We start from the raw sequence: 27,380 nt of genomic DNA on the forward strand, positions 1-27,380 counted from the left end.
CTGTGACTAGGGTCTGGTCCCCTTGTTTGCCGGGCCGTTCAAGCGAGATCAGATCTTGCATTAGCCAGTAGGAAGTTGTACGTAACACGACAGTCCGCGGGATTTCCAAATCACACAAACATGCTAGGGAATCATCACGTTAACCGTGCCCTGGCCAAGGTAGAATGCTCACTTGTACGAGGCAGTCAAGAACTAGGCACGAGAGGTTGCATTGTCCGAGATCCAAGAAGCAGTGACCACGTCTACTTGAGGGGCAAATCGTCACCATGAAACGTCAAATGAGGGATCGCTCGACCATTCCACATGTTCCGTAAAGACCAGCCACGATGACGTCTTCTTCATCACTACAAGCATGAGCACCTTTGCAACTTCAAGTAGAATGTTTGAGGAGACTTTGACCAGACTATACTCACCCTGGCTCAACTCGGCTTGTTACCCACGCAACCCGTTCAATGTCCAACACGCCAAACACGTCCAACTCCAGTACAGCCTCGGCATCCCGGCTAATGTAATTCCTCGAGCCTAAGCCACATCGACTGTCAATTCATTGCACTTCATTCGGATACGGTTTCCTGCCCCAGACAACGAACGTAGGCATGTACGAGTGGATGCGTGTATCGTTAAGGTCCCGCCGAACGTCGACGAGAGACACCTAGATTTGGCGCCATCAATACCTGGCACATGCGACCTTTGTGACTTCAGGACTTGCTCACCTCGATTTCGGTAGCAGAACGATTAAACCCGTGATGGAGAAGCTGGTAAGAAAAAGCGGATAGTCCCTTCAAGATATTAGCACCCCATAGCAGCCCAACTTGCTTGAGCAGACGATCTTTGGGCCACGGGTTGAGAAGCATTTTGTAGACGCGCTGCTGTACATCAACGAAGCCGACCCGCTCATATGCTTGCTTAAGAATAGGTCCCAAGAGTACAGGGCGATTCAGCTTCTCCGCAGCAACCATCAGGTCGTTGATCCATTTAACAATTGGACCATTGGGGTCCAGTGTACCGTCGTCACAACTGATATTGCAGTCGACCTCTTGAGACTCAAACCAGCCGCCTGGTTTAAGAGCGGCGAAAGCCTGCGCTACGATCTGAGTTTCAAAATCGGCCCAGCAGCCGCCGGTCAGCCGCGTGTGAACGAAATCGAATTTATACGGGAAGTCCCAAGGCTCAGTACTACAATGTCAACATGTTAGGACTAATACAACCATCGTATGTGCGTGACAAGGATACAACGGAAAATGACGGTCGGGGTCAGGCTATGTACTGCCCTGGCGGTTTTTGAACCATCTGCACCTACGAGTCTTCAATATAAAACCGAACGTTGGGAGGCACGGTGGTTGGTTGTATGGGGGATAGATCGGTGGCAATGATTTGCGAGTCGGGAAACTCGTCGGCAATTTCGACAGGCCAATCGCCAATTCCTGTGGCAAGGTCCAGAATATATCGCGGAGGAGCTTCGGCAGAGACGGGAGCAAAGAAGAGCTTCTCACCCATGAGCCTCTGCATGGCCAAGTGCTGGATCGCCAGTCTCTCCTGCTCTAACTCATCGTTGGGGAAAGCATAGGCTAGAGGTTAAGACTAAGCTGTCGTGCTTCACGAGGGACGACGACACATGGAAACAGGCAGATTCTTACACCCAGCATGAAAGGCGTGATAGGTACGACCAAATAACTCGGGGTAGTTTTGGACGCTCTCAGATAGTGACATGTCTGACAATGATGCGACATCGCTTCTACGGACAGAGGATTCAATTGTTAGAAGGTGAAGATATATTGCAAAACAGCTAGTGCTAGGTCTGTTGTCGGCCCATGCTTCACGAGAATGGAAGAGCTTACATCTCATCAAACTGGCACCAGAAAGCTCCCGAAGTTACGTTAGCAAGCAAAGTCTCTGGTCGGAAGCTTTTGGCATTCAAATGTTGGGGCGATGGCGTACATCGGGTTCAATCATGAGCATGGATGACTCAAAGGTGAACTCGAAATCGCATGGGGAGATGCTGTTGCCATTGTTGTCACCGAAGGCATTGGAGCCGAAACGACGCTGTGCATCTTCTTGCATGGCTGGTTCAATGCGGATAGCCACTGCAAATAGTCGGTAGTGGCCTGTGGATTGTTGTGTTGTGTTGGAGGAGGAGGAAGATGCGAGATGTGACTGAACTTTTCTCGTGCTTGGGGATACATGGCCCGGTGCATATCAACATGTTAAAGCTCTGGCACAGTAATAATCTCGGCTGCGGGTTGAAAACGTCGGTGAGTCCTTCCGTTCCTAGGAGCTAGGTGCAGGCTTGTGCATGCTTGTGCATACCGATGCATACCCGCGCATACCTGTGCACACACTCGGCCTATACATGGGATGCCCGTGCTCTCGACTTGGTAGGTAGCTGAGGCAGCCAATGAGCTTGACACAGGGCTGAGGTGCAGAGAATCGTGATGCGACGGAGAGTTTGATTCTGTAATCTTCATTGCCTGCCGAGGTATCCCATCAAAAGCGGAGAACGGTGTGAGCCGTAGTGACGGTATCAAGCACCCAGGCTGTAGCCGCGCAGATGGACCAATTGATCGGTTGACCATGGACGTGTTACACTCTAATCGGTCCAAGCTTGACAACTCAGCCGCGATATTCGAGCCGTTTGTGCCATCAACACATGCTTTGGGATTATGTAGTTATTAGCAGTCTGAAGCATCATGACATTTAAAACCAGGGACACAAGACATGCGGGCCGGCGCCTGGGGTCAACATGCGAGGAGGTATCATTAAAAAAGGTGCTCAGTCCAGTATCGGTCAAGGGAGCTGTTCTCCTAGAACGGACCGAACGGGCACGTCACGGCACAGCGAGATATAGAGCTGAAGAATGACCCTGGTCAGCCTCCCAGAGACAGCGGCTGTTGGACACAGAAACACAAGCCCAACCCGTGACATGACTGTTTCGGTTGTCATTGAGTGCTACAGCCTTGTCTTGTTTTTTTTTCTCAGTCCTCTCTCTAAATTTGTAAGAAGCTTTGTACGACAACGCAAGAAGTTCTCAGCAAAGCCAATACCGCGATAGTTGATGTCCGAATTGAATATTCGGTACTCCGTCGCGCTCAGGTCGGCCGGGTTCCACCATCGGCGCCACCGCAGCGGCTGGTAGCCGGCAGCCGGGAATGGGGAACCGGGAACCCGGGAGCGGTATCACAGACGAACCCGTCCAGCTGTTTCCACAGCGACCTTGGCTTGGCAGGGCTAGGTCGGGATAACCAAGGCGGTCCGGGTCCGGGTCCCTCGTCGTGGTCCTAGAACTTGGACCTGGGCGTGGTCAATACGGCACACCAACATTTGGTGGGTTGTCAGGCAATCAGGTAAACACCCACTATCTGCACTTTTTGGTTGCCCGCCTTTTTTTGTCTCCTTTTCTGTCCTTCTTTCTTATTTTTTTTTTTTTCAGGCCATTACTATCATCGGTAGAATGTGAGTTGACATCACTACTACTCCGTACTCACATGGGTGTCACACGAAAAAATACCAAAAAACGGGCGTGGCCACGCCACAGTATTTTATGTGTTATACCCCCTTATATCCCATTGCGACAATGGGGAACCCCACTACCAGCAGAACGCGTTCTAGGGTAGGCTAGAGGATGCACCAAGGCGCTGACTAACATTGTCTTCAACCCATGCTCACATGGCGCTTTGGCTCGCTCGCTCGTCGCCGACACTCTGCGTCCTTGGACTATCGGCCTTCAATCATTTCTATCCATTTATAGAGCAACAACGCGCGCACAAGTACGACAAAAGCTCCCACGCCGCATCACCCTGTCAGACAGTATACATTGTTGATCCGCTGCTTCATCATGACTACGCCCAGGGCAAAAGACCCGTTGGACGCCCTCCAGCTGCTCGTCAATGATGTGGTAAGTGTGCCTCTCCCAACCGTCCAGTCCACAGCTCGGTCGCCGTCTCGCTCGCCATTGCGCAAGTTCAGACTACTTCAGAATAGCCAACCATGCTAAATCATTCGCAGCTCGTGCAAACCGGCAAAGCCCTCCGTGCCTCGCGACGAGACAGTCAAGGTAACCTCCCTCCTCAAGGAGTTCTGCAGCCCAAGCTGCCAGACACCATCAGGGCCTTCCACTCGGCTCTTGACGATCTCGAAAACGACATTGTAAGAATGAGCAATATTCCATTCCCCCGCCTGGCCCTTGCGCCTAGCCACTTGGAAATGTCCCCAATTAATCATGCACTAGATTCGTGCCAAATCTGTGCTTCTCCGCGATCTAAACCAACTAAAGGCACAGAACCATTCTTCTGATGAATCACGGTCGCTCGCCCAACCAACGCAGGTGGAACCGCAGTCAAAGTCTCCCATGGCCATCGAGATAGAGTCATCGCCACTAGCAGCCCCAAAAGAGGAACCAATCGAGAACGATGGCCCCGGCAACAAGCCCGCCGGCGCTCCTATCCCAGACATGGGCATGGGCCTAGGCTTGGATCTGGGCATGTCAGACCTTACCCAGCCTACTGTCTCTATCAAGGAAGAGAATATGTCCTCCCAAGCCCCAATTGGTGTCCATGCAGGGGGCCCTGGGCCCGTTAAAACGGAAAGCAAAGAATCAAATTACGAGGCGCCGATTGCACCGATGGATGTGACATTAGAAGGGACCCAAGCCAACATTGGTGGTGGTGACGGTACTGCGCTGGAATTGACAAACTCGGACTTGAACTTCACGGACATGGAGTTCACCTTGGCGCCGCCAGCCCCGACGAATGATAACCAGAACCAGCCAGGTGGCGGTGGGAACGCAGCTGCCAGCACCGAGTCGTCGTTTGATCTCTCTTCGTTTGGTGCTACAGACGGTGCAACCGGCAACATGTCCTCTCTGGAAAACATGCTGCCGACCAATTCGACAGGGCAACCAGCCCCTGCAACAAATGCACCACAAGGACGACCGGCAGATAGTCAACCCAACACAGGGGCAGAAAAGAAGGAGCCCATGGCTCAACCAGCATTGGCAGACGTGTTTACGGGCGGCGGGCAGACCGACGGCATGGACTTTGACTTTAGTCTCGGAGACGGAATGGGCGGCGATACGTTTGACGATCTCATGAATGACCGTGATAACACGTTCGATACTATGGAGCACGGTGACTTTGACGCTAATTTCTTCGGCCTCGATAAAATTGACGAGGCTTAGTGAGTGTTTTAAAGAGGTGGAGAATACAAAAAAAAATGCAACAGGACCTCGCGGCGTTTTTCTTGCGGACATTGGTCAAAGACGGGATATTAAAGGATGCGGGACAGGAAAACTTTGGGTTTTAAACACGGGGCGTGTGGTACAGGGACGTTTTTTTTTTTGCTTTGATCGGTTTACAAAGGAAAAGTCTAGGGTTCTTGATGTAACGCATGTACGAGCCATTGGACCTGGATGTACGCACACACGACTCTCTAAATTTGGGAAAATTGGGAACTCGGGAATGGTATTTGAGTTGGCACGTCTAGGGATTCACGATAGCAAGCATTATTGTCACAAATACAGATATACCCATTGTTTGGAAAGCTTGAGGAGAAGCCCGTGGTTCTGGCATCCCACTGGCCAGTTGGCAAAACAAGATGTAAACCTGATTGCTATTGTTTCTCCGCGCTTGTATGCACATCGTATACTACTTGTTACGGTCCTTGAGTAACGGCAAACATGTTGCCCAGCATGCCCTTGAACTTGGGGTTTCTCCAGTCCGACCACTCGTAGTCCAGTGCACCCCATGTCTCGTTGTAGTCGACAGTCTTGTCACGGACGTAATACGACCCCTGGACAGCCCAGTGAGCCCAGTCTGCGTCATTGCTCTCCATGTACCCTACCAGACACGTGAGATAGTCGTTGTCCTCGTCACTGAGACCATCGTGTGGTCCACCAGTCATGCCGACACCGAACTCAGAAAGGAACAAGGGGCCGGTGCTAGGCTTGTCCTGCTCGAGCACGAATCCAAACAAGCCGCCATATTCGGCCCTGCGAATGTCGCAGCTTCCGAGACTGGGTGTTACGACGGTGAAGCTGTACCGTGGGCTTCCCAGACACGCTTGTCAGCCCAGTTCCCGAGCTTCATGGCGTCGTTGCGGAGCGGGGAGAGGTCCGTCCCGCCGTTGATGCCGCCGACAATGACGAGGAGTCGAGGGTTTTCGGCGTGCACGACGTCTCCCGCGCGAGACATGTACTCGAGCCAGGTGCTGGGCGCCCAGGGAATCTGGGTGACGTGTGCGCGCAGCTCGTTGCGCAAAGACATGCCAACAATGCCGGGACGCGAAGCGCTCCATCGAGCCATGGCTTTGAGGCCGTCGAGCCATTTCTGCGTGTCAAAGTATCGGCTCGTGGCTGCCGCGTAGTACTTTGCGTCGTCCCACCACCCGTTCCCGTCGGACAAGTCACAGCACCAGCTTGCTTTACTGACATGGTTATCGAGGATTGTCATGACGCCACGGTTCCAGAGAGCAGATTGCACTCTGTCAAAGACTTCGAGAACAGTGGCACCGGATAGGAAGGGGTTTTTCTCGACGGCCGTCGTATAGACGCGCATCATGTCGGCTTCCGCGATTCCTGTTGCTGTAGCTGCCGCGCGAAATGAGTCTTGCACTTTGAGGGCCGGGTTGAGAGCCATGTCGATGGAGTAGGTCAGGCGAACGCAGTTGTAGCCCTGTTTGGTGATCCAGTCGGCGATGTGCTCGATGGGCTTCTTGTTCAGGCCCTCGGGAATGTTGGCCTCCATGTGACCGGCCCAGTTGATACAGCGCAACTTGACTCTCTTCCCGGCCGAGTCGAGGATCCAACGACTTGACGAACGGAGCGGCACATTGGGCTTGTCTGCTGCAGTCGCAGCGAGAGAGAGACAGCCATAGCTGAGGGCTAGTAGTTGCACCATGAATTTCATTGCTGCCGAGTGAAGCCGCAAGTTCACACGGGAAAATGGTGCTTGTTAAAAAAAAAATCCCTGTAGCGACTTTCGGCAGTGACTTTCTCGGGGCTGATGATGGTTCTCTCACAATGTGAGAAAGCGAGCCAGACTCGAGGAGGCTAGTTCAAAGAGGGCCATGAGCCATGAGCGCCTTTATTATCGACCTGCGTCGTCATTTATATCCCAGACGTATACACATACGACGTCAAGCTTTGATTGCTCGTGACCCAGTAAGATCAAGGGCGATTGCGATCAACAAGCCCAGCGGTGCATCGAGATAGGGTTCGCGTGGACCAAAGTCCACACCGTAGACCATGTTCCTCTTCGAAATTTGGAACGGGCGAATAGTTCGGACCACGAGCGCGACGGGAGGTGATGGCGGCCGCGGACCCTTGCAGGGTGGGAAGTCTCGGCGATGGCCAGTCAGAAGTGTCTGGTTTGTTGACCTCATCGTCCAGGACTCATGCATGTACGTATGTCGTTGGTGTGGGCTGCAGTACATGTCGATTTGCGTGGATCGGATCGCCTTGCCCCGTGCTCCTCACCCCAGGCGGCAGCTCGTTCCTTCGTTCGATCCGTCGTCGGCACCGCGCTCCCCGCCTGCAACATCTCAGTCGAATGGTGTGGAGAGATCCTTCATCTCGGTCAGCCGTTTCAATCTTCTAGTTCTCCACGCCGAGCTGCAGTTTAACTCCAAGGCTGTCAGTGGCGCTCTCCATTTGGCCGGGCGCATTATTAACGTCACGCATCGGTTGCACACGCCTCTGCTTGTCCTTGTGAACATCCTCGAGCTTTTTCAGCGGCCCAAACAGAACGATGTATGTAGGCACGGGCAAGGGCACGAGAACAGCCCCAGCCAAACCCGAAAGCTTGTCGCGTGATACCACTTCGAGTCAAGCTTAAAAGTGGATAACTTATTCAGTTATCCAAAGTAGGGAAAACAAACTCAGTCCACACAAAAATTAATCCGGCTTCTTCGATTAAATAGAATACAAAACACATGGTTCAGCTGTGTGCTTGGCTACCCGAGTGAATACACCAGAGGACGCCTGATATCTAGAAATACAAAGACAAAGAAAACATCTCCCACCAATAAACTGGGATGGTATTGCGCGCATTTGGCCGCTTGAAAGAACAAGAAACAAGATGCTAACAAACAACCTTTGCACAAGAATGTACTGTCGCAACGCCGATGATATTGAAAGGCTGGACAGACGGACACATCAAGTCCTGTAAATATCCGGCTGGTTTGAACAAAAAGAATCAAATAAATGCAGTGGCTGTCGTAAGTCGTAAACACTTGCTGGGGGTAGGAGTGGTTCAGATCCCTTTGACCACGAAACTCAGTCCATCCAATTTTCGTGTATGAAATTCAATCGAGGTCACAAGGATGGGGCAGCCGTCCTCGCCTCGAGCCCTCGCCGCTTCGCAAGCAAACTCTTGAAAGCGCCAATGAATTGCACCAGCGCCTCTTCATCATGGAAACAGAACCTGTAGCTCTTCTCTTCCGTAATGATTTGTACGCAATTGTCCTTGTTCTTGACGGAATCTGTATCCACAACATCGACAACAGCCGAGAGCTCAAGAATCAACTGAGCCGTATATTCATCCTGGTCCTTATAGAGAATGAGGTTTCTGGGTCGGAGTACTCCCCACATTGCCCTCCATGGCCTCACTCCCCTACTCCGTAGCTGCCAGAGCCGCCCTTGCCAGATGACTCTGTCAGGATGCTGTTCTCCAGGGGCGCCAAGGCTGCTGCCCATGACATTAGATATACTGATTTGGCTGCCCGAGCGGTTTGCGTTGGCTGGATGCGCAGTTAGCTTTGTACCCACAGGTGGCAGATTCACGATTGCCAGACCCTCCACGGACGCACCTTGAGGCCTCTGTATCTCGTTATCTGACAGGTCAGAGTGTGACGGTAGTTCATTGCCTGACATGCCCGAGGAGTCGAGAAAATATGACCTTCGTCTATTATCAGCGTCAATTACGAACCCAGGCTCTGGAGGCCCATAGGTCTCAGGCGAGCTCGACACCATTCTGTTTGCGTCGCGACCATCCGAGAGGTTTGGCACACCGCTTGTTTTCATAGACATTAGTCCCGTAGGTGACACACTCCGCGCCAACGGGCTTGAGAGGAACATTTCCTCCTCCTCTGCTATCCTTGCTTCCCTCCGTAATATTTCGACCCATTCCTGGGCGTCTTGCTGTGACAGGGCTTGAAAGTGATAGTTGCGAGAAGGGGAGAAGAGCCCAAAGACATGATCGCGCTTGTGCTTGGGATCTTTGAGATAGGCAACGGCCGAAAGATCTGATAGATGCACCTGATGGCGAAGTTTTGTCTCTCTATTGTTCTTGTATATCGATAGGGTGTTGGGTCGCAAGACAAGGTACACCGTCTTCCAGTTCTGCAGTTATAGGTCAGTCAACAGGGCCAAGAGGACGAAAAGACGCCAGAAACTTGTCCAACGAACCTTTGTTTTAGTCCTTTTTTCAACATAGCCGCATTTGATTACTCGATCAGACTCGAAGCAGCCATTCTGATTGACGTTGGCAAGCGATCTATAGTTTGGTCGGCTTTGAGACAGGGAGGCACCGGCTGTCTCGCCAACATTACCCAAGACAGTACTCTTTTGCGGAGCAACATCAATCGCCTGAGTAGCAGCCATGGTGAACAGTTCTAAAGACGCCCGTAATAGTAACCGTCCCAACTGAATCGGAGGCGAAGGACTCGATGTATAGGCGTGGTTTCCAAGGTAGAGACTGGTGTTTGAGTAGAGAAAGCTATAGCAGCCGGCGCTTAGCGATTTTCGTTCTGGGGTGAAGCAACAACCCTTCCGCCGGGTCGGACACACGGTCTGTTGTGATTCGTACTACGACAAATGTTCAGCAGAAGTTTGGGATTCGAGTCTGAAAGGTAGAATCAAGCGGTAATGGACGATGTCTTATTGCGGAGGAGAGGCACGGGTTGAGTTGGTTAGCTCGAGCTAGCCTCGATGTTGCGGCGCCGCTGGTGGGACGATCCAATTGACTGGGTTAGGGAGGGAAAGTTCGTCCTCGTTCACTCTCGCGCTTGCTCAACAGCATGAAAAGGCAACTAGAAGCAATACAAAGTTTGGCTACCACCAAGCTACAGCCGTAGTTGGAACCATTCGGGGCGGGCAAGGTAATTAAGTTGCAGCAGTGCTCGAGACAGCTCAAGACCAAGTTGGGTCGTCAAGACATAATAGTCCGAGGCTCGAGATGGCGGCTGAAAAAGACAAAGAGCCTCACAGCTTGCAGTGACGGGCGCCGTTGTATATGACTGGTTTGTGCTTCAGATGTAGAAGGGCCAAGTCGAAACGGAAGGAAGGCGCAGCCGGTCGGACAATGAGATGGACAGTGGCGTCGTGGTTTTCGCGTGCGTGTCGGGTGCACGTGTGGTTCGTATGATGTTCAGGAAAAAACAGCGGCAAGTCTTGTTGCAGAAAAGAAAGAATGGATGAATCAATGAACCACAAGGGTAGAAAGAAGATGGCAACAAAACGGACTTGCAGACTTGAAAGAGGCCTGGTCCCAGTCGGCCCCGGAGGAGAGCAGGGGTTGTTTCAGTGTTGGTGCAGCCTCAGCAAATGAAGTCGAGTCGACTTTGGAGTTTATGAATGCCGCGGCGTGATGAATAAAATGTAAAATGTCAAGTGTTGCAGGTCGCAAGCAGCCTCAACAGGAGAGCCGAGACAGTCGGCTATGCAGAGCAAAGCAGTCACAGAACATTGAAGGCGAAAGGGCGGGTTTCATCCACTTGGAGGCTTTTGCGGCTGGTTTCGGCCATTGATCAGGTCACCCTCACCGGCTGGGTTTGTATCGTCGCAACGCGTCCGCCACATTTAAAGTTAAGCAACATTAGGACGCTCCAGCTGTTAGTGAGGGGTCAGCAATTGCACGTACTCAATCAAGTGCATACAAGGCTTGCGCTTTTGACGTCATGCTCGCTGCACCCGTCCATGGGTCAAACTGGTCGTTTGCGAGTGTTTGCCTAAGACGTCGAGGAAGCCAGTGCCGGTCTCTGGGCCCTTCGGGCGATTACGACACCCGTGACGAACCGGTGCAGCCTCTTTGAGGGTAGACGGGAAGAATTGCATGTCTCGGAAGTCTGCCATTGTCTGCCTTGTTCAATACTTGAGTAAGATTTCAATGTCCTACAAACAGTCCAGTCTAGGTTGGCGCTTGGCGGGTGCCTACTAGGTACCTAGGTACCTAGTAGTTATACGTTTGCCGTGTGCCGCAGTCATCACCACAATCATCATGAGGCTGTCATTCCTGGTCCGTGTCGTTTAACCACCGGCCCCGGGCCCTCGTCACCTCTTGGAAATAATCCGTTCCAGCATTGCCCAGCACATGAAAGAAAGCTCGTGGCCGCATGCCGGCTGCGCATGCCGGCTGCGCAACGGCTCAAGTGCCCAGGTGGGTATCGGCGACACCTCTGAGAGCTCTGCCAGGAGCCGCCTGACGCACATTAGAATGCTGAGCCACCAAAAATTCTCATCGCAGAGCCTTGCTCCGAAAAAAAAAGAACCCACTACACACTCTTGCAAGCCTCATCAGATCCCGGAACCTATACCAGGGACTATGTATTTCTCCGTCTATATCTTTTAGAAATAAAAATAATACATACACAGACACACACATATATATTCAACATCGGGGCGGGTGAACCCTTTTTTTAGCCCGCAACAATTAATCGTGCCAAATGGCTCCCGCATCAGCCACCCCAAAGCCATGCGAGCGTTGTAAAAACCCAGACGCTCAATACGATTTAAGAAACGGCCCAGCATGCCGGTGAGTCGACTGCCCGCCCCGTGCCTGTTTGGTTGAAACTGGCATATTGACAAAAATGATTCCTGTAGCGACTGTTTTGTCGAGTATGTTGAAGACAAGGCAGGCCGGCGTCTCGGCGCTGTCGGCAGGGACACCAGGCCCCCGGGGAGACCAGGGCCTCGAAGATATCTCGGCGGTCTATCATTTGGGCCGTCCTCCACCGTAATGATGCAGCTCCTAGACATCTGCGCGAAATTCTACCGCTCCAAGAAGTCGTCTCCTGCTTTTGAGCCACTGGCCGTCCACGTTGACACGGACTTGTCGCATTCCGCTGACCAGAAAGACGGCCCTGCGCAACGACTGCTCTCCAAGTACCGGGAGCGGTTTCCCAACATCTCCTTCGAGTGCGTGCATCTGAGCAAAATCTGCACCGTCAAGACACTTGACTGGTCGGCGCTGGGATGTCCAGACATGGGCGAGCCCGGGGGGGACCACGTTGGGCGATTGCAAAAGTTTTTCGACTCGCTGCCGTCCGTGACTTCCAAGGCGGATATCCTGCGGCTCTTGATACGCCATATTCTTCTGGATTTGGCTCTGGAGAGGTCGTACTCGGCCCTGCTCCTGGGACATAGCACATCGGCTCTTGCGGCGCTTACTTTCGCAGAGGTGGCAAACGGGCGCGGATTTGCCGTTCCTTGGCAGATAAACGACGGTCCGCTTGCCGTCTGTACGTATGATGCCCGGCCTGGCTCTGCCGGGATGAAGGAGGTGTCGCAGGCGCACATGCCGGTGTACTATCCGTTGAGGGAGCTGTTCAAGAATGAAATCAAGACATATCTCGATCTCGTGCCTTCTTTGAAGGAACTCATTTCCGAGGACAGCTCAACAGCGAGCAATGTCGTGTCACATAAAGACTTGAGCATTGCAGAAGTCATGGAACGGTACTTTGACGCCGTGGAGGGTCCTCAGTCGGGTATTGTGGCCAACGTCGTGCGGACCACGGGGAAGCTGGACAGAGCCGCGAGCGGACACTTTTGTCTCATGTGTGGCATGACGTTGGACAAGCAAGGTGATTCACGGTGGGCTGGTGAGCTTGGTGACGATGCGGATACGCATGACGCCGCTTCTCGGGCTGCGAGTTTGTGCTATGGATGCAAAAGATCCATCAATGGATGAAAGGAACAAAGAGAGAAAGAAAAAGAGCGAAGAAAAAGGAAATTTAAATGAAAAAAGTACAAAAGAAGTTTTATGCTCTCTTCATTGACGCCCTAGTAAGCGATAATGAGGGAGGAATATGGAAGATACCCAGATAGGCATGTGTCTCAAATATTGTCTATATGTAAATATCTAGACTGTTAAAACTCCGCTCAGATGCACCCCCTCTGCCTTTATTGAAATTCCTGGTCCATCCCCATCTCTTCGGCGAAGATTGTACAGTACAAATGCCCGCAGTCTAATTTTTGTCTAGCAAAGGACCCAGCACTCTCAGATAACCAAGTATCAAACGAATCCCCAAACTTCATAATTGTATGGGGCATTAGCATATATATATGCAGCACAAACGGATCACGGCGGAGTGTCAAAAAGCCAATTATGCTTTGGCAACCATTGGCAACATCCGGCCCTCAAACTTCCTTACCAGCTTGTTAGTCTGTTCAGCCAGCGAAAGCGTCAAGATGGTGTGAGGCAGAATTCTTGCCAGGTGAGGCAGGAACCCCTTGTAGATGGCGAAAAAGCCCTCGGTGCGAATCGTCTTTCCCAAGCAGTCGAAAACGCCCTTGTAGAGATTGCCGTTCTGGTTGTAGAGGCGAGACATGATGGTATCTATAGATGACGCATTTGTGTCAGCGATGGATGCTCCTCTTCTGAGCCCGCGTTTTGCGTTCTTTGGTGAAGACAGCCACTTACCAGGAGGGTGCATGAAGCAACAGACAACGAAACCACTGGCAGCGCTGCTGGCCAGGTGCAAAGCAGGGCCCTCCTCCATACCAGCATGTCGCATTAACCGTCTCTTGGCGAAAAAATATGTCGGCAGCTGGACGGAGCTGCCGAAGCCGGTTCGGATCATTGCCGCACCAATACCGCGATACAGACCGCCTACACCCTCCCCACGGTAGATCTGCGACAGGCCATCCCAAGCATTGCGATACTGGTGTTGAGTGCCGACTGGCAAAAACGGCGAATAGCTCTGAAGACGGGTTTTGACGAGGAAGAACGGGCTGCCGGCGGCTGCGCCAATGACGCCAGAGAAGGCACCGCAAAACATGTTGATACCGAGGTTCTGGGCATTTTCGTTGTCGAGGAACAAGGTTGCCAGACCCTTGCGCATAGGATCATAGAAACCTAACCGGCAGCCATTGAGGAGGATCTGGTAGATGTAGGCTGTTCCCAGACCACGATAGATACCACGTAAGCCTTCGTTTCGTAGGATGACGCCCACGCCGTGGATTGGGCCTCGGTAGAAGTGTGGCTGGCGTCCCTTTTGTTGGAGTTCGCCTTGTAACTGCATCCTATGGCGACGAAGATAAGGGCAAGAGTTAGGGCCGCTTATGAGATTGAATCCAAAACGAATTGCCATAGAATGAGGCGGGCGGGACAAAAATTGACGTACCGAATCTTGACGGTTTCGAATGGGTGGGTTGCCGTAACAGCACCGCAAGCTGCGATGCCGCCAGCGATAAATGCTCTGTACGTTACAAAAGGTTAGCTTAGCTACTCTGCCAAAGTGCCGAAATACGATATTGAAAAAAAGGTGGCAAATGAACGTTTTGCGCCGTGGAAGCACATACCCAAGCGTCGTCGACATTGCGTCCGAGTAATCCGCGGACTAGATTGGTGTGCGGTTCTCAACGGTCCAAAGAGCGCAAGGAAAAGCCCGAAGGGGAAAGTACACAAAAGGACGAAGTCAAAGGATGCGGTGCAAAACAGGCACGTCAACTCCAAAAGCCGCGTCGGCCTCGCTGTTTCAAGAGCCTCAAATACCAGGGCGCCCAGGCCAGGCGCGCCCAAGATATTTGTAGGGTCGTGAAAGGTTAGACGGGGGGCCTTCGAGGCTCGATTGCGTCGAGGCAGTCGGAAAGCCTGTCCGGCGAGCAGCTGGGGTTGTTCAATGCAGCCGGGGTGTATTCTCAAACTCGGGATGCCAAAAATATGTCAACAGGAAAGACCAAAGTGACTGACGAAGATGACAGGTTCATCTGCGACGCACATGGTGGGTGTTCCAACGGGTCGACTGCCGCATCTTCTGTGCCGACGTCGGCCGTCGGCCGCTCCAGGATGGCGCTGGGACAATTAGGCAGCCTCGAAAAAAAAAATCCCCCCCAATCAACGCTGACGAGAGTCGATGTTGAACCTTGGGGCCGAGGGGGGGCCGGGTCGGCTCACTAAGATTGATTGATGTTCACCGCTGCGCTGCGCTGGGTCCAGTTATTATCGAGGCTAGCCGCACATGCAGCGAACTACCGTGCCTGAAGGGCGGAGGGCTTCAGGCGCAGGACTCCACTAGACAGGCTGACACAGCCGGACGTTGAAACATGAAGTATTGACTTGACCAATAACTTCATTGGCCTTGCATTCTCCAGTCCCTCTAACTGGAGCATCCGCTGATTCAATCCAGCCAGACTTCAATGTTCTTTCCAGTTGACAAACTCGGGACCGTGCCCTGCCTCCTCGGGTATCAGAGGGTTAAGTTAAGCATTTCAACCGCCTTGGCTCACCTAATCGCCATGCACCAACCAGACTGGAATAAGAGGGCTGCGGCTCGGCTTCGCATCATCTTTTCCAAAGTATATACCGCTGACCTCTGGTTGGATCAAAGCACTACGCGCCACTGTATCAAGTCCCTAACTCCTGGTCCCTTCTCGAATCTGCCCTTATGCCCTTTGCCTCGTGGATGTTGCAACTCCCGCCCGACCCCGGAGGCGGCATCGTTTCAACAAGAACATCGGTGCGAGTTGGAGCGAGAGCCGCAAACACGGTCCACATGCTTAAACTGCAAAAGGTTAAACCCAGCCAGGACCAAGCCTCACGCGAGCAGCAAGAAGCTCCTGTGGCTTGTGCTCCATGGCAAGTGGTCAATCCAATTCACCAAATTCTCCAAGACCGCTTCCAGGCTCATCGATGAATGCACTACCCCCAATGCATTGCTACTAGAGACTGCACAGAGTGGCCAGCCTGGCAATTGCACAGTATCTGTAAAACGCCGGGACGCTCCCCCCTGAATGTTGACGACGGCCACCTGCTCGGCGATCCTATCCCTGGCGTACAAAGCAGGCATCCGGTGGTCGGGGTGAAATTTACGACATCGTTCCAAACCTGCCGGCGAGGGCTGTGACCCGTCGCATCATACAGGCCGTTCTACCCGCGCGTTTCGCATGCCTCGTATGCCGCGTTTTTACGCTGCCGCAAGAGCTATTGTATCATGTCGTCAACCCCCATGGATCTGGACCGCCCTAGCGGCGTGTCCATCAACGGACAGTCTCTAAATATTCAGAGGTCGTTTGGCGGGACAGCATCTGTATCTAACCTGAGCGACGTCATATCCTGTTTTAGACCTACCAAGGTGAGTGTGCCGGCGTGGTATTGCTCTCTCCTCTGCTCTGCCCTGTTCTTCTCGCCAGCGCCAGAGTCGCGCGTTTGAACATGCTGAGCACTATTTCTAACTCAAGTTTGTGCGCTCCTAGTTGCTCCGACGCGAAGACCTGAAAGAAGGTCGCCCAGTGCCGCATGTCCTGTCCATCGACTACGATGATGAGGGCGAGCTGTTGATGACGTCCGCAAGCGACGAAACGATACAGATCTACAATGTAAAGGAAGGTCGCCACGACAAGAGCCTTCTAAGTAAAAAGTACGGCGTCAAGCTGGCCAAGTTCACGCATACGAATTCGAGCATCATATATGCCAGCACAAAACAGAACAGTAACGTGGCCCGCTTCCCATGAGCCCGTGTTGCCGACCTGCCAGCTAACATTGCTTCCCAGACGCCATTCGATACCTTGCGACCCATGACAACTCGTTCATACGCTACTTCGAAGGGCATGAGGGCAGCGTGACCAATCTCGCGGTTCATCCCGGCAGCGACAATTTCATATCGTGCTCTCAAGACAACACCGTCCGTCTTTGGGACACCCAGTCCAAACATTGGCAGGGGCAGTTGTTTCTCAGATCGCCGTACCTTGCGGCGTACGACCCTTCGGGTATGGTCTTTGGCGTTGCCTGCCCTAGCAGCGGAACCGTGCTATTATATGACGTTCGTAACTATGACAAGGCTCCCTTTTCGACCGTAGACGTGGTGGAGCAGTGCAGCAAGATCGACCAGCAGAACCTTGTCAAGGGCTGGACCAAGCTAGAGTTCTCCAATGATGGCAAATCGCTGCTTGTCGGTACAAAGGGCAATGGGCATTTCCTCCTAGATGCGTTTGAGGGAACGCTCAAGGCCTACCTGCGCAAGCCTACGGGCGGAACCAGGCGACAAGCTCCAGGTGAGACGGCCTCATTATCAAACGGTAATGCTGCGACGGATCCTTCGAATTTCGACAGCAGCGGAGACTGTTGCTTTGCGCCAGATGGCCGGTTCATCATAAGCGGATCAAGGCAGGATATCTTGGTGTGGGATTCGTTGTCCTCGATACCCGACCATAAGGTATTGGAGCCCAACTGGACGCTCCCTGACAAGAGGGAAACAGCCGTTGTTGCCTTTAACCCCCGGTTCAACTTCTTTGCCACGGCGGATCAAGATTTACTGTTCTGGTTACCGGATGCCTCCTACATGAGCACCTAGACGGTGCTTTGAGTTGGGATATGGTTGTGGTGTGGAGTTGGGTTGGGTTTTTTATAATGATATGATGACTATTTACTGCATATATCGTGGTGGGGACAATATATATACCCTTGAACCTGGAGGTTCGACGGTGGAACAGTACTTTTGCTTCAACCTACAATGCGTTCACTACATAACAGTTTGAAGCTATATCTGGCCCGCGGGCTCCGTTGAATTGAAGGGTGAGGGATATAGCCCTTTCGTCTTGAATTAGTGCTGCGGACTGACTGCCTTTGGGTAGTCGTGCAGAAATCGTGACGTACGCACGGTTCCTTGATTCGGTATCACGTCGTAACTTTTGTACTGGGGCGGTAGCACTCGCGGCGCGGGTTTATCATTCTTCGAATCGATAGCTCCACCGTCACCAGCCCCTGTATCGCCTTAAACACACATCGAACTCGCTCTGATTGAAGATCGCTCTGATTGAAGAGTTTAGTTTTCGTACTCGGGAGATCCCACCCTGGCGGAATGCTTCAATTCTCTGAAAGACTTCTCAGCATGCCAAAAATAAGAAAGAAAAAAGGTCAAAGCAAAGGTCGTTCCGTGTGAATTATCCCCGACATTTAGGGTAGGACACAACATTTGCTCGGAGTCACCACCGTCCGCGGAGGGAAGCTCCACGTCGCCAACCAAGCGGCTCCTGTCCCGTCCCTCCTCACTACTTCTATGCCCCACCAGATTTTATCCCACCAGACCACAGCCAACCTCGCCCATCCGTCATGTCTGCTGCGACTTCTTTTACTCAGCTCTCCTCCTGCTGCGAAACACCACCCCTCGTCATTCCAAGATCCACGAAGTACCGGCGCAGATCAACCAATCTATTATAGAGGACACATATCGCCGGATATACACTTGCCACCGCTGGCGAAAATCCGCCAAAATGCCATACTTCAAGTCGAGCCAGGAATGGCTTGAGCAATCCACGCTTCTCCTCGAGGCCAGACCTTCTACCGTACGTGTCGCTATAAAGCTTGCATTTGCGTCGAAGCCGGCTCCACCGCCTACAAAAGGGGACACAGAGGTGACAGACAGAGAGCGGGTTAGCTGACGCCTGACGTTTACAGACTCGCATTACCACAAAATACTCCATACAGCCCGTCAAATCACGAAAAAGGAAAACAGATGACGCCGATGGAGACACGCCCGTCAATGACGCCCCGAAACCCCCCCGCGGTAGCCTGGTTATAAAGACATATGATCCCGTCAGTGGTGTCACGCTCAAGTACCGCACCACCAAGGCTGCCGAGGTCTCGCGGTTGGTCTACTCGTCTCTGGGTCGCCTGGGTCGGGGCATGGCTGCCATGCCTCTCGATGTTCCGGAGGAGGCTATGCCAGATGCATCCGGTGGTGGTGGTGGTGCTGCTGACGGCGGTGACGGAGACAACAAGGGTAGCGGTGCGGCCACGCCGGCGTCACAACAACCGCAGGGGCAACAAGCACAACAAGGTGGCGGCAAAAAGAAGAAGAAGGGTAGAAAATAGGCAACAAGAGGGAGGTCGATGACCGGGGGTCTCGGGTTGCGGGTTGGGGAAGGAATGGGAAGAACCAGGACGAATATTCCCAGACCCAGTGGGAGGACAAGGCTATCAACCTAAAAACAGCTGGAATCAACGCTTGTTTGATCACACCTAGGGAAGGCGCAGGACATGTCTTTGCCAGACTGATCGGATCTTCATTTCCAATGCGCGTTTATTATGCAAAATGTGGGTTTAGCGTGCTGCAATACATCATGATCCCATCTATCCATTCAATACGGCACTTTTTGAGTGCCTGGTCGTACAGAAAAAAAAAAAAAACCGCAAACCCCGCAACGCCGGCCATTATTAAGGATCTCAGTGACCTTCCCAAACACAACCAATGGCAATACCAAAACAGACCAACCAGCCAATTCAGCACTCCCCCCGCTCCCGTTATCTGAGCCCTAAGTGGCTTTGCAAATATACAATTCATATGACAAAGGAAAACCGCAAGGGTGAAAATATTTGGAAAATCCAAGTGGCTCCATTATCTGTGAGCCAGCCTAGAAATCGTCGTCAAAGGTGAAGTCACCGCCATCTTTATTTTCTTCGGAAACAGCACCGTCTTCTTTCTTGGCAGCGCTGGCCAAGACACCGGCCTTTTGGTAGTCACCGACTCGCTTCTCAAAGAAGTTGGTCTTGCCGCCAAGAGAAATGTTTTCCATAAAGTCGAAGGGGTTGGACGTCTTGTACACCTTCTCATTTCCAAGAGCGACCAACAAGCGATCAGCAACGAATTCAATGTACTGCTTCATCAAGTTGGAGTTCATGCCGAGTAAAGCGCAGGGCAGAGCCTCGGTCAAGAATTCTTTCTCAATAGCGACAGCATCTGTAATGATGTCGTGGATGATCTGCTTGCTAGCACGGTTCTTGAGGTGGGAATGCAGGAGGCAGGCAAAGTCAGTGTGCAGACCCTCATCACGAGAGATGAGCTCGTTGGAGAAGGTCAGACCAGGCATGAGGCCGCGCTTCTTCAGCCAGAAGATAGACGCAAATGCACCGCTGAAGAAGATGCCCTCAACAGCAGCGAACGCGACGAGACGCTGAGCGAAGGTAGACTCCTTGTCCTGGATCCATCGGATGGCCCAGTCGGCCTTCTTGCGGATGCAGGGAACTAGCCTGAATTAGCAGCGGATCAGAAATAGTAGCGCGCGTGAACATACTGGTATCAATGGCATTGAACAAGTAAGTGCGCTGGGCATTCTCTTTGATATAGGTATCGATCAGCAGGGAGTAGGTTTCTGAGTGGATGTTTTCCATCATAATTTGGAAGCCGTAGAAGCAGCGGGCCTCGGGGATCTGGACTTCGCCGCTGAAGCGCTCGACTAGATTCTCATTGACGATACCATCCGAGGCAGCGAAGAAAGCCAGGATATGAGAAATGAAGTATTTTTCGTCGTCGTTGAGACGATTGTTCCAGTCGTGCAGATCTTTGGAGAGATCAATCTCTTCGGCCGTCCAGAAAGAAGCTTCAGCTTTCTTGTACATTTGCCAGATCTAGTTGTATCCACTCATGTTAGACCCAGCCATGTATACACCACTTTACGCGTCTTGACGCGTCACGTACCTCGTGATACTTGATAGGGAACAAAACGAAGCGCTGAGGATTCTCCTGGAGAAGAGGCTCGTCGGCTTCTTCTGCTTTGATGCCAGGGGCGATTGCAGCTGGCTTGTCGTCCTCCTTGCTCTCAATCTTGGGCTCGTGCTCGGCATCGAGCTGCTCAGCGACGGCGGCCTCATCGAGAGGCTTGTTCTCCTTGTCGGCGACACCAAAATCCAGTTTCTTGACTGGTGACTCCATTTTCAGCGAATCAATGGCTGAAGCGGCCTGGAAACGCGGTCAGTTTCTCAACAGTGAAGGGTAGATGGCGACCGGCGCGCCAGTGCCAGCCATGACAACGACTTACCTGCTTGGAGGGGGTGACCTGGGTAGTCATTATGATGTATGTAATGTTACGGGAGGGAATGTGTGACAATTGTAGGCAAGGAGCAATCACAATGAAGAAATTGAGCTTGAACTCGGCCTGGGAAGGTGGTTTGAAGACGCGATGATGAGAGAAGGCGTTAATGAGTTGATGGTGGCGCCAGAGCTTTTTGTACTAAACTTGAGCCGAACGCAGAGGTGCGTAGTCACGTGCACCAGACGCGTCGAAACGTGTTTTCAGAGGGGGAAGACGCGGCCGAGAGGTCGGAAGTGCGTGCCCAAGTATTGAGGTGGGGCGTTAGAGGTACAAGCTGGGTACCTGCGCCCGCACATGAGGGTCCTCCAGTCGCACGCTCGGGCGCTCGGTTGCCCTGGCTTGCGCATACCAGCCACCGATTTAAATGTGGTTTGCAGGGAACGGACGTGTGCAGAGGCTCGTCGCGCCCAAGTATTGCCACGACTGGCTGGAGCTGTTGTCATGATTTGCAGTTCATCAATCAGCAAACAAACACCCACTTCTCGTGTCTGTATTGTGAAATCCTTGCATTTTCGTCGGCTTTTGGCGGAGCTCGGCATCGGCATGGTATCTCGGAGATGGCCTGACACTGCGCTCTTATTCCCTTGGCCAGCACTCGGTGTCTGGTGGTATTTTGGGCTTACGGAAAAATGCTAAGTCAACGGCACCTGAGTATGCTAGGTACATGCCGTCTTCACGCCCCCTTTGAACCAGGGGAGACCAGCCGAGTTGCTCAGGGAATGACTAATTGGTAACCTGCACTTCGTATATGGGGCAGGCAAACGTTATCGGATCTGCGTCGTGTGTCTTGGAAGATTGATAAATGCTGCCTCTTTATCCTCCAGAGTACGCTTAGTGTTTCAATGTGCCGTTCAATGGACCGTCCACTCCGATCTAATTTTGCGAAAGCACCACGGTACACATCCAGGTGCTATTGACTACGAGCAATTGATCCCTTCTAGGTAGTTGCTGAAACTTATACGATTATCGTTCTACCTATTTGGCTATGTGGCTTCTTGTTCTCTGCATCCATCTTAATATCAAAGACATTCATACACACTTGCTTGCTCAACCCTGGTATATGCAAAAGCCCCGATAACAACCTGCCTTGTGTGTTTTCTCCCCATTCAATAATTAGTCAAGTCGTTGACAAAGCCCCAAGCTCTAGCATTTTGCGTCATTAATTCGTTTCTTTCCCAGATTGCGTTCAATACGTAGAGGCAACCCGAGTTTATCGTCGGCCAGATCGTTTCTTTGTGGACCCATGGCCATCCGGGAATTCATCAGGGGTAATGATACCGTCTTGGTAGCGGCGCTCATCCCTCTGAACCCTCGAATCCTCTCGGCGCATCCCTTTGCCCTGACGTCGGCTAGTTTCTGTGTGGGCGCGATCGGGCAGGTGTCCCGTCTTGCGTAAATTTTCCTCGGCCCTCTCTCTCAGGAAATCTTCAAGAAGGAGAGCGTTCCGCGTGTTGCCTCTGTAGATTGCCTCTGCCCCGGGAACCAATCCAATGATGAAATCGAGGGCTACGTTGACCATCATGTGCAACTTTACCGACGCTGGGAGGCCACCTTCAACCTTGCAGCATTTCCTGAAGACCGACAGCGACATTAGCCCGTCGATGGCATCTCCAATTCTGTTGCTCGATGTTAGCAAATGTTTTGATACACTACTGTGAGGGTGACGGGACTTGACGAAAGGACTCACCCAGGAATTATGCCGATCACTGTACTCCATCCAAAACCAACTCCGAATATTGTGAACAACGACCAGTCCAAGTGATGAACTCTTCTCCTTACTCTCATCAAAACCTTGGCATCATGCTCCGATAGACCAGGGGGCAATCCGCGCTTCTGCTTCACCTGCTTGCCGGTGGGCTCTCCGTTGCGTTTTGTGCCAGGGACTTTTTCGTAGTAAGGGTCCTATTCCTGTATTGTTAGAATTCCTTCCCTTTGAGACCGTACATGTTGATGACAGGCGTGGTATAATCAGTATGGTGTCCTCCAAAGGGAACATGGACATACTCCTTGACCGAACTTCTCCTGTAATTTTTTGCCTAGGAATTTCCTGGCAGCAGTCTTTGCGATGTACGAGGTCATGGTAGGCGTACGTACGGAAGGCGCCTCGAGACTGGCAAGGCCGAGATGGAGGAAGACAAAATTACGTCCAAAGATGAAATCAACAATCAGCCCGTACACTCTTATGTAGAAGTTTGGCGAGACGTTCCGGAGCGCTCTGCGAAACTTCCGGTCTTGGTTCCTGGGGTTGGATGCCTCTGATAAGGCGCCAATGATGTAATTCATTCAATGTTGGTCCAAAAGCTTGTTTCAGCGAAGGGGGGGGCCCCCTTGTCAGGCCCCGTCTCCCTGCTCGTCGTTTGTGGCTAACAACTCGAAGCTAACGGCTCCCTCCCAGCGGCAGCCCAAGCACCGCCACACCCTTGTTTGGGTACCGAGTTGTTGCGAAACCGTTGCCCGTAAAGACTATGCACTGTAGACCTTGACCCCATGCAGACAGAGTATGGAACTGAGTCTGAGACACACCGTCTCCTCTGTTTGCACGTCCAAACACAGTGTGTCTCCTCCTCCAATCACCGGCTATCCTCCGTCCCTCTCCGCTCTACGGCTCGTTCGCCTCCATCGACGATTTGCCTGCATTAGGTAGCTCGACAATCGAGATTATTTTGCCTATTCCTCCCAACACCGCGATCACGCACTCTGCAAAATCAGGCAAATTGCTATTCACCTGAAGGAATCTGCTATCCCATTCATCTCGACTTTTCAAGGTGGCGCTTGGGCTTTTCCAGAACAGACCGACCCGCTTCTGCGCGCTCTCTGGAACTTGCGACCACCTTTCCGTGCTTCCCTTAAACTCCGACCATGACAAGCATCCCTTCATACCTACGACTTGAAGAGGACTGTTTAGAAAAACCGTGAGCGAGCGAGGTCTTGGATGATTCATCGACGCAACCTGTTACATACGCCGTGTACATCCGGGGCATGGGCGATAGGCCAAAGCGGCACAATGGCAGCGACCGAGATGCAGCTCGAAGACTGTATGTTTTGACGCGCACCAACATCCGGGACCTCTGCGCCTATCATGCGGCACATGTTAACTTTAATTCGCGATTATAGGGCTGGACGACCTATGCGTCCGCTTCATCATCAATCTACCTCAAGAAGATCTCTCTTCTGTTGCCCGAATATGCTTTCAAGTCGAGGAGGCGCAATGGTTCTACGAAGATTTCATTAGACCGCTTGACCCGACTTTACCCTCAATGTCGCTAAGGACCTTTTGCCTGCGAATCTTTCAACATTGCCCGTTGCTTGCATCCTTCTCCGTTGAGAACCATACCAAGGCATTCGAGGAGTTCCTTCAATACAAGACCCGAGTCCCCGTCCGAGGCGCCATCATGCTCAACCATGCCATGGACTCTGTGGTATTGGTCAAGGGCTGGAAAAAAGGGGCGAACTGGAGTTTTCCGCGCGGTAAGATCAACAAAGATGAGGATGATCTAGATTGTGCCGTCCGCGAGGTTTATGAGGAGACTGGTCTTGATCTTCGCGCCGCCGGTCTCGTACCCACTGAGAAGAAGCCCAAATATATTGAGATTTCGATGAGGGAGCAGCAGCTGCGGCTTTACGTTTTCCGGGACATTCCTACGGATACCAAGTTCCAGCCGCGGACTCGCAAGGAAATCAGCAAAATTCAATGGTACAAGCTATCAGAACTTCCTGCGTTCCGTAAGAAAGGCGCCCAAATTCAGAATGATACTGGTAATGGACCAGCTGTGAACAAATTCTACATGGTTGCCCCATTCCTTGTTCCCCTGAAGAAATGGATTTATTCGCAAAAGAAATTGAACGACAAGAGAGCAACAAGCGGAGCCTATGGTCATTTACCCCATCACCCAGCCGTTGACGAGGTCGCCATAACCGAAGACGATACATGGGCACCTGGTAACCCTGAGAAGCAATCGTATGTGCCTGCTATTGAAACCCTGGATGGGGCAACCCAGGAGCTACAGAGGCTGTTGAAAATGCAGCCTCCTACTCAGGGGCTTCAACCCCCGCCGCAAGAAGATAAAGGCACAGCTCTCCTCTCGATTCTTCAATCCAATGCTAGTCGTCCGGCACCACCGACTCAACGGAGCGTTCCATTGCCGCACACTCCTCTGGATGCTACGATATCTGAGCCTCCCCAACCACGGAATCCCCATCTCCACGCTAATTTTAATCCCATCCATGTTCAGTCACGCCAGCCTCCGCCTTCTTTCCCGTATGCTCCAGACCATGGAATTGTGTCCTGGAATCCGAACCAGCCTCCCCACTCACAGCAACATCATATCGATACGACCAGACATCAGCAACCAGGCCAGTACCAACTTTCCTCGACTCACTCACAGGCCCCGCCACGCCAGGCTCAAGAATCGATGCCTCAGAATGGCTCATTCCAGAGTAAAGCTGCACCTCAGCTTGTCGGTACCTCGCAAAATGTTCCTACTGGCTCCGCAACCGGGCTTGGGTCATTGAATAGTCAACAGAACAGCCAGACGTCTGCTAGTCCTGGATCCGCGAAACTTAGCGGAGCATCCCTTGCTCTCCTCAATGCTTTCAAACGGGATACTGGGACTACGCAGGACAACCAAGTCGCTATGAACCCAACAGGTACTGGTCGTGCCGCTCCGCCTGGTGCTCAAAGTTCTCCGTATTTCGATTATAGTACGCCCATTTCCTCGCTTAATCTCCTGGGCGGCCATTCGAGTCGTTCTGCCCAGCAAACAAATGTCTCAGAATTAGTCGGGTCTTCTGTCCAAACTAAAGGAGACTCGCATCGTTCTGCTCTCCTGGACATGTTCAAAAAGAGCCCTCCAAATACTACAGCAAACCAGTCCCAGGTTGGAGCTACGCAGGAAAATCGACAAGAGACCACCAAAAGGCAGCTGGAACAGGGTGAAAATATGTTCCTCCGGCAATTTCAGGCGGATCGTGGTCCATCTAGCGAGCACCTCTCTCTTGAGCAGCTGACTGTTCAGTCCAAGTCAAGTCAATCAGCTGTGCCCTCACCTCATGTTGGAGAGAGCCCAAGCGCCCATCGCCACCACCAGTATCAATATTCTCAGCCACCCCAGCCAGAGCAGCAGCAACCTGCTCGATCGCCACTTGTCTCTGGTCACGGGCAACTGCCTCAGCCACCCCGCATCCTTCAACGGGGGCAGCGTCTCGACGATATCTCCAGTACCACGGTCCGTCAGAGCGATTTGTCTCCAAAAACCTCACCACTTGCCGCGCAAAACGGTGCACATCGCTTTCCTGCGGCTGCCCCTGAGTCGTCCTTGATGGCCAATACCGGACATCATACCCGCCGCCCTGATGTTACTCGCGAACAAAAGCAACAGCTGTTATCTTTATTCGGAAAGCAACCAATTCCAGAAGACACAGCACCGGCTTCTGGAACGGATCCTAGACAAGGCGCCGACCCTCCGTCGTCGAGAGTCTCATCAATGGTGTCTAGAGGCGGGGAGACGCCCATCTCACCTGCTGAACAAACCTTCTTGTTGGACTATTTGCAATCTGTTACCAACAATGCCGGACGTCGATAATTTTGCCAGCGTTCGTTGTATCAAGCACCTTCACTGCGTGTTAACATCACTCCATGGGAAGGAACTTTTTTGCTTCCCCCATTTTTTGGGGGGCAATCTATGGTTGGCATAATACCATGAGCAGCGAAATATAATCAATCACTGGGAGATTAAACATTTAGCACAAGAACCCTTTTACAGTGTTTCAGTTACAAAACAACGCCGGCCGATCTGGCTATCCCCTCGTGCACCGTATTGTCATAACATAATTTTATCTCCTTCGCCCAGACATTCTCAGCTCGATGTGTGTAGCTCATTAATTCGTCACTTTCCCGTTACAATCTCAGGCGCCCCTTTCTATCTCGTCTCTCCATTAAAATCAACCAAGCTGAACACCTTCTCCGTTAAGCACCCGCTCGTTTGATAAAGCCGCTGGTTTCGTCCTTGATACCTGTCTTGAAAATTTTACTCATCATCAAAAGCAAGCAGCTGAAAGCGATTCGAAGCTGAGATATTTGTGCCTCTGACTGCTGCTGCTTGAGTTACCGGCTTCTGTGAACGCATTGGCATTTTGTGCAGCGGCTGGGCACATTCGTCAACGCCCCATTCGATGCGGGAGGTGCCTTTGTATTTTCTGAAAATCGGTATAAGTATATTCGCATTTGAGAACAGAAAGGGTCTGGTAGACCTCAAATTATGCATTAGGGAGAGGATAATAAACTCACAGCCGACTCATCATGCAAGTGCGAGCGAACATGGCAGCAGCAACTGAGTTGGTGCTGATAAAGCAATGCCCTCCCATG

At 52.1% G+C, this 27,380-nt stretch overlaps 12 protein-coding genes across 14 annotated transcripts; 5 read left to right on the forward strand and 7 right to left on the reverse strand.

The window, feature by feature from the left end:
- Positions 1-199: 199 nt before the first annotated feature.
- On the reverse strand, positions 200-2,061 carry J3458_008999 (uncharacterized protein; the record flags this gene model as incomplete). Its single annotated transcript, XM_007816479.2, has 6 exons — positions 200-652; positions 714-1,176; positions 1,301-1,568; positions 1,638-1,735; positions 1,839-1,849; positions 1,939-2,061. 6 exons carry the CDS (start codon positions 2,059-2,061, stop codon positions 545-547), a joined length of 1,071 nt encoding a protein of 356 aa, XP_007814670.2. The 3' UTR covers positions 200-544.
- Positions 2,062-3,714: 1,653 nt separating this feature from the next.
- On the forward strand, positions 3,715-5,515 carry J3458_009000 (uncharacterized protein). Of its 2 annotated transcripts, none has more exons than XM_066119505.1 (2): positions 3,715-4,143; positions 4,226-5,515. In XM_066119505.1, exons 1-2 carry the CDS (start codon positions 3,985-3,987, stop codon positions 5,171-5,173), a joined length of 1,107 nt encoding a protein of 368 aa, XP_065975300.1. In that variant the 5' UTR covers positions 3,715-3,984; the 3' UTR covers positions 5,174-5,515. The 2 variants fall into 2 exon arrangements, with proteins under 2 accessions (XP_065975300.1, XP_065975299.1); XM_066119504.1 differs by having other exon boundaries at positions 3,715-3,892; positions 4,003-5,515.
- A 131-nt stretch (positions 5,516-5,646) lies between these two features.
- J3458_009001 (uncharacterized protein) lies at positions 5,647-5,895 on the reverse strand (the record flags this gene model as incomplete). The annotated part of the gene is made up of 1 exon (XM_066119506.1): positions 5,647-5,895. One exon carries the CDS (start codon positions 5,893-5,895, stop codon positions 5,647-5,649), a length of 249 nt encoding a protein of 82 aa, XP_065975301.1.
- A 119-nt stretch (positions 5,896-6,014) lies between these two features.
- Positions 6,015-6,899, reverse strand: J3458_009002 (uncharacterized protein; the record flags this gene model as incomplete). The annotated part of the gene is made up of 1 exon (XM_007816477.2): positions 6,015-6,899. The coding sequence occupies one exon, from the start codon at positions 6,897-6,899 to the stop codon at positions 6,015-6,017; it is 885 nt and encodes a 294-aa protein (XP_007814668.2).
- A 1,406-nt stretch (positions 6,900-8,305) lies between these two features.
- On the reverse strand, positions 8,306-9,592 carry J3458_009003 (uncharacterized protein; the record flags this gene model as incomplete). Its single annotated transcript, XM_066119507.1, has 3 exons — positions 8,306-8,730; positions 8,800-9,331; positions 9,398-9,592. The coding sequence occupies 3 exons, from the start codon at positions 9,590-9,592 to the stop codon at positions 8,306-8,308; spliced, it is 1,152 nt and encodes a 383-aa protein (XP_065975302.1).
- Positions 9,593-11,060: 1,468 nt separating this feature from the next.
- Positions 11,061-12,896, forward strand: CTU2_1 (Cytoplasmic tRNA 2-thiolation protein 2; the record flags this gene model as incomplete). Its single annotated transcript, XM_066119508.1, has 2 exons — positions 11,061-11,741; positions 11,810-12,896. Exons 1-2 carry the CDS (start codon positions 11,653-11,655, stop codon positions 12,894-12,896), a joined length of 1,176 nt encoding a protein of 391 aa, XP_065975303.1. The 5' UTR covers positions 11,061-11,652.
- A 415-nt stretch (positions 12,897-13,311) lies between these two features.
- OAC1_1 (Mitochondrial oxaloacetate carrier protein) lies at positions 13,312-14,526 on the reverse strand (the record flags this gene model as incomplete). Its single annotated transcript, XM_066119509.1, has 4 exons — positions 13,312-13,544; positions 13,629-14,230; positions 14,332-14,406; positions 14,510-14,526. 4 exons carry the CDS (start codon positions 14,524-14,526, stop codon positions 13,312-13,314), a joined length of 927 nt encoding a protein of 308 aa, XP_065975304.1.
- A 1,251-nt stretch (positions 14,527-15,777) lies between these two features.
- J3458_009006 (uncharacterized protein) lies at positions 15,778-17,767 on the forward strand. Its single transcript, XM_007816473.2, has 3 exons — positions 15,778-16,281; positions 16,403-16,637; positions 16,700-17,767. Exons 1-3 carry the CDS (start codon positions 16,141-16,143, stop codon positions 17,497-17,499), a joined length of 1,176 nt encoding a protein of 391 aa, XP_007814664.2. The 5' UTR covers positions 15,778-16,140; the 3' UTR covers positions 17,500-17,767.
- Positions 17,768-18,216: 449 nt separating this feature from the next.
- J3458_009007 (uncharacterized protein) lies at positions 18,217-19,268 on the forward strand. Its single transcript, XM_066119510.1, has 2 exons — positions 18,217-18,490; positions 18,603-19,268. Exons 1-2 carry the CDS (start codon positions 18,419-18,421, stop codon positions 19,017-19,019), a joined length of 489 nt encoding a protein of 162 aa, XP_065975305.1. The 5' UTR covers positions 18,217-18,418; the 3' UTR covers positions 19,020-19,268.
- Positions 19,269-19,558: 290 nt separating this feature from the next.
- RNR2_1 (Ribonucleotide-diphosphate reductase (RNR), small subunit) lies at positions 19,559-20,992 on the reverse strand (the record flags this gene model as incomplete). Its single annotated transcript, XM_007816471.2, has 4 exons — positions 19,559-20,169; positions 20,219-20,552; positions 20,623-20,883; positions 20,963-20,992. 4 exons carry the CDS (start codon positions 20,990-20,992, stop codon positions 19,559-19,561), a joined length of 1,236 nt encoding a protein of 411 aa, XP_007814662.1.
- Positions 20,993-21,717: 725 nt separating this feature from the next.
- On the reverse strand, positions 21,718-23,291 carry J3458_009009 (uncharacterized protein). Of its 2 annotated transcripts, none has more exons than XM_066119511.1 (3): positions 23,111-23,291; positions 22,704-22,918; positions 21,718-22,632 (listed from the first exon to the last, which is right to left on the reverse strand). In XM_066119511.1, the coding sequence occupies exons 2-3, from the start codon at positions 22,799-22,801 to the stop codon at positions 22,227-22,229; spliced, it is 504 nt and encodes a 167-aa protein (XP_065975306.1). In that variant the 5' UTR covers positions 22,802-22,918; positions 23,111-23,291; the 3' UTR covers positions 21,718-22,226. The 2 variants fall into 2 exon arrangements, with proteins under 2 accessions (XP_065975306.1, XP_007814661.2); XM_007816470.2 differs by having other exon boundaries at positions 23,021-23,291.
- Positions 23,292-24,020: 729 nt separating this feature from the next.
- Positions 24,021-26,598, forward strand: DCP2_1 (mRNA-decapping enzyme subunit 2; the record flags this gene model as incomplete). Its single annotated transcript, XM_007816469.2, has 2 exons — positions 24,021-24,051; positions 24,131-26,598. 2 exons carry the CDS (start codon positions 24,021-24,023, stop codon positions 26,596-26,598), a joined length of 2,499 nt encoding a protein of 832 aa, XP_007814660.2.
- Between the last annotated feature and the right edge of the window lie 782 nt (positions 26,599-27,380).

This window comes from Metarhizium acridum, assembly GCF_019434415.1.
Source record: "Metarhizium acridum strain ARSEF 324 chromosome Unknown scaffold_141, whole genome shotgun sequence".
Classification (NCBI taxonomy): domain Eukaryota; kingdom Fungi; phylum Ascomycota; class Sordariomycetes; order Hypocreales; family Clavicipitaceae; genus Metarhizium; species Metarhizium acridum.

Excerpts from the sequence above, each read along its gene's own strand:
- J3458_009000 (XM_066119505.1), top strand. The coding sequence starts at position 3,985 with ATGCTAAATCATTCGCAGCTCGTGCAAACCGGCAAAGCCCTCCGTGCC. Across the intron at positions 4,144-4,225 it reads ACGATCTCGAAAACGACATT|ATTCGTGCCAAATCTGTGCT; the intron begins GTAAGAATGAGC and ends ATCATGCACTAG.
- J3458_009006 (XM_007816473.2), top strand. The coding sequence starts at position 16,141 with ATGTCGTCAACCCCCATGGATCTGGACCGCCCTAGCGGCGTGTCCATC. Across the intron at positions 16,282-16,402 it reads CCTGTTTTAGACCTACCAAG|TTGCTCCGACGCGAAGACCT; the intron begins GTGAGTGTGCCG and ends GTGCGCTCCTAG. Across the intron at positions 16,638-16,699 it reads TGCCAGCACAAAACAGAACA|ACGCCATTCGATACCTTGCG; the intron begins GTAACGTGGCCC and ends ATTGCTTCCCAG.
- J3458_009007 (XM_066119510.1), top strand. The coding sequence starts at position 18,419 with ATGCCATACTTCAAGTCGAGCCAGGAATGGCTTGAGCAATCCACGCTT. Across the intron at positions 18,491-18,602 it reads TCGAGGCCAGACCTTCTACC|ACTCGCATTACCACAAAATA; the intron begins GTACGTGTCGCT and ends TGACGTTTACAG.
- J3458_009009 (XM_007816470.2), bottom strand. The coding sequence starts at position 23,095 with ATGACCTCGTACATCGCAAAGACTGCTGCCAGGAAATTCCTAGGCAAA. Across the intron at positions 22,919-23,020 it reads AGGAGAAGTTCGGTCAAGGA|GACCCTTACTACGAAAAAGT; the intron begins GTATGTCCATGT and ends ATACAGGAATAG. Across the intron at positions 22,633-22,703 it reads GTGATCGGCATAATTCCTGG|AATTGGAGATGCCATCGACG; the intron begins GTGAGTCCTTTC and ends ATCGAGCAACAG.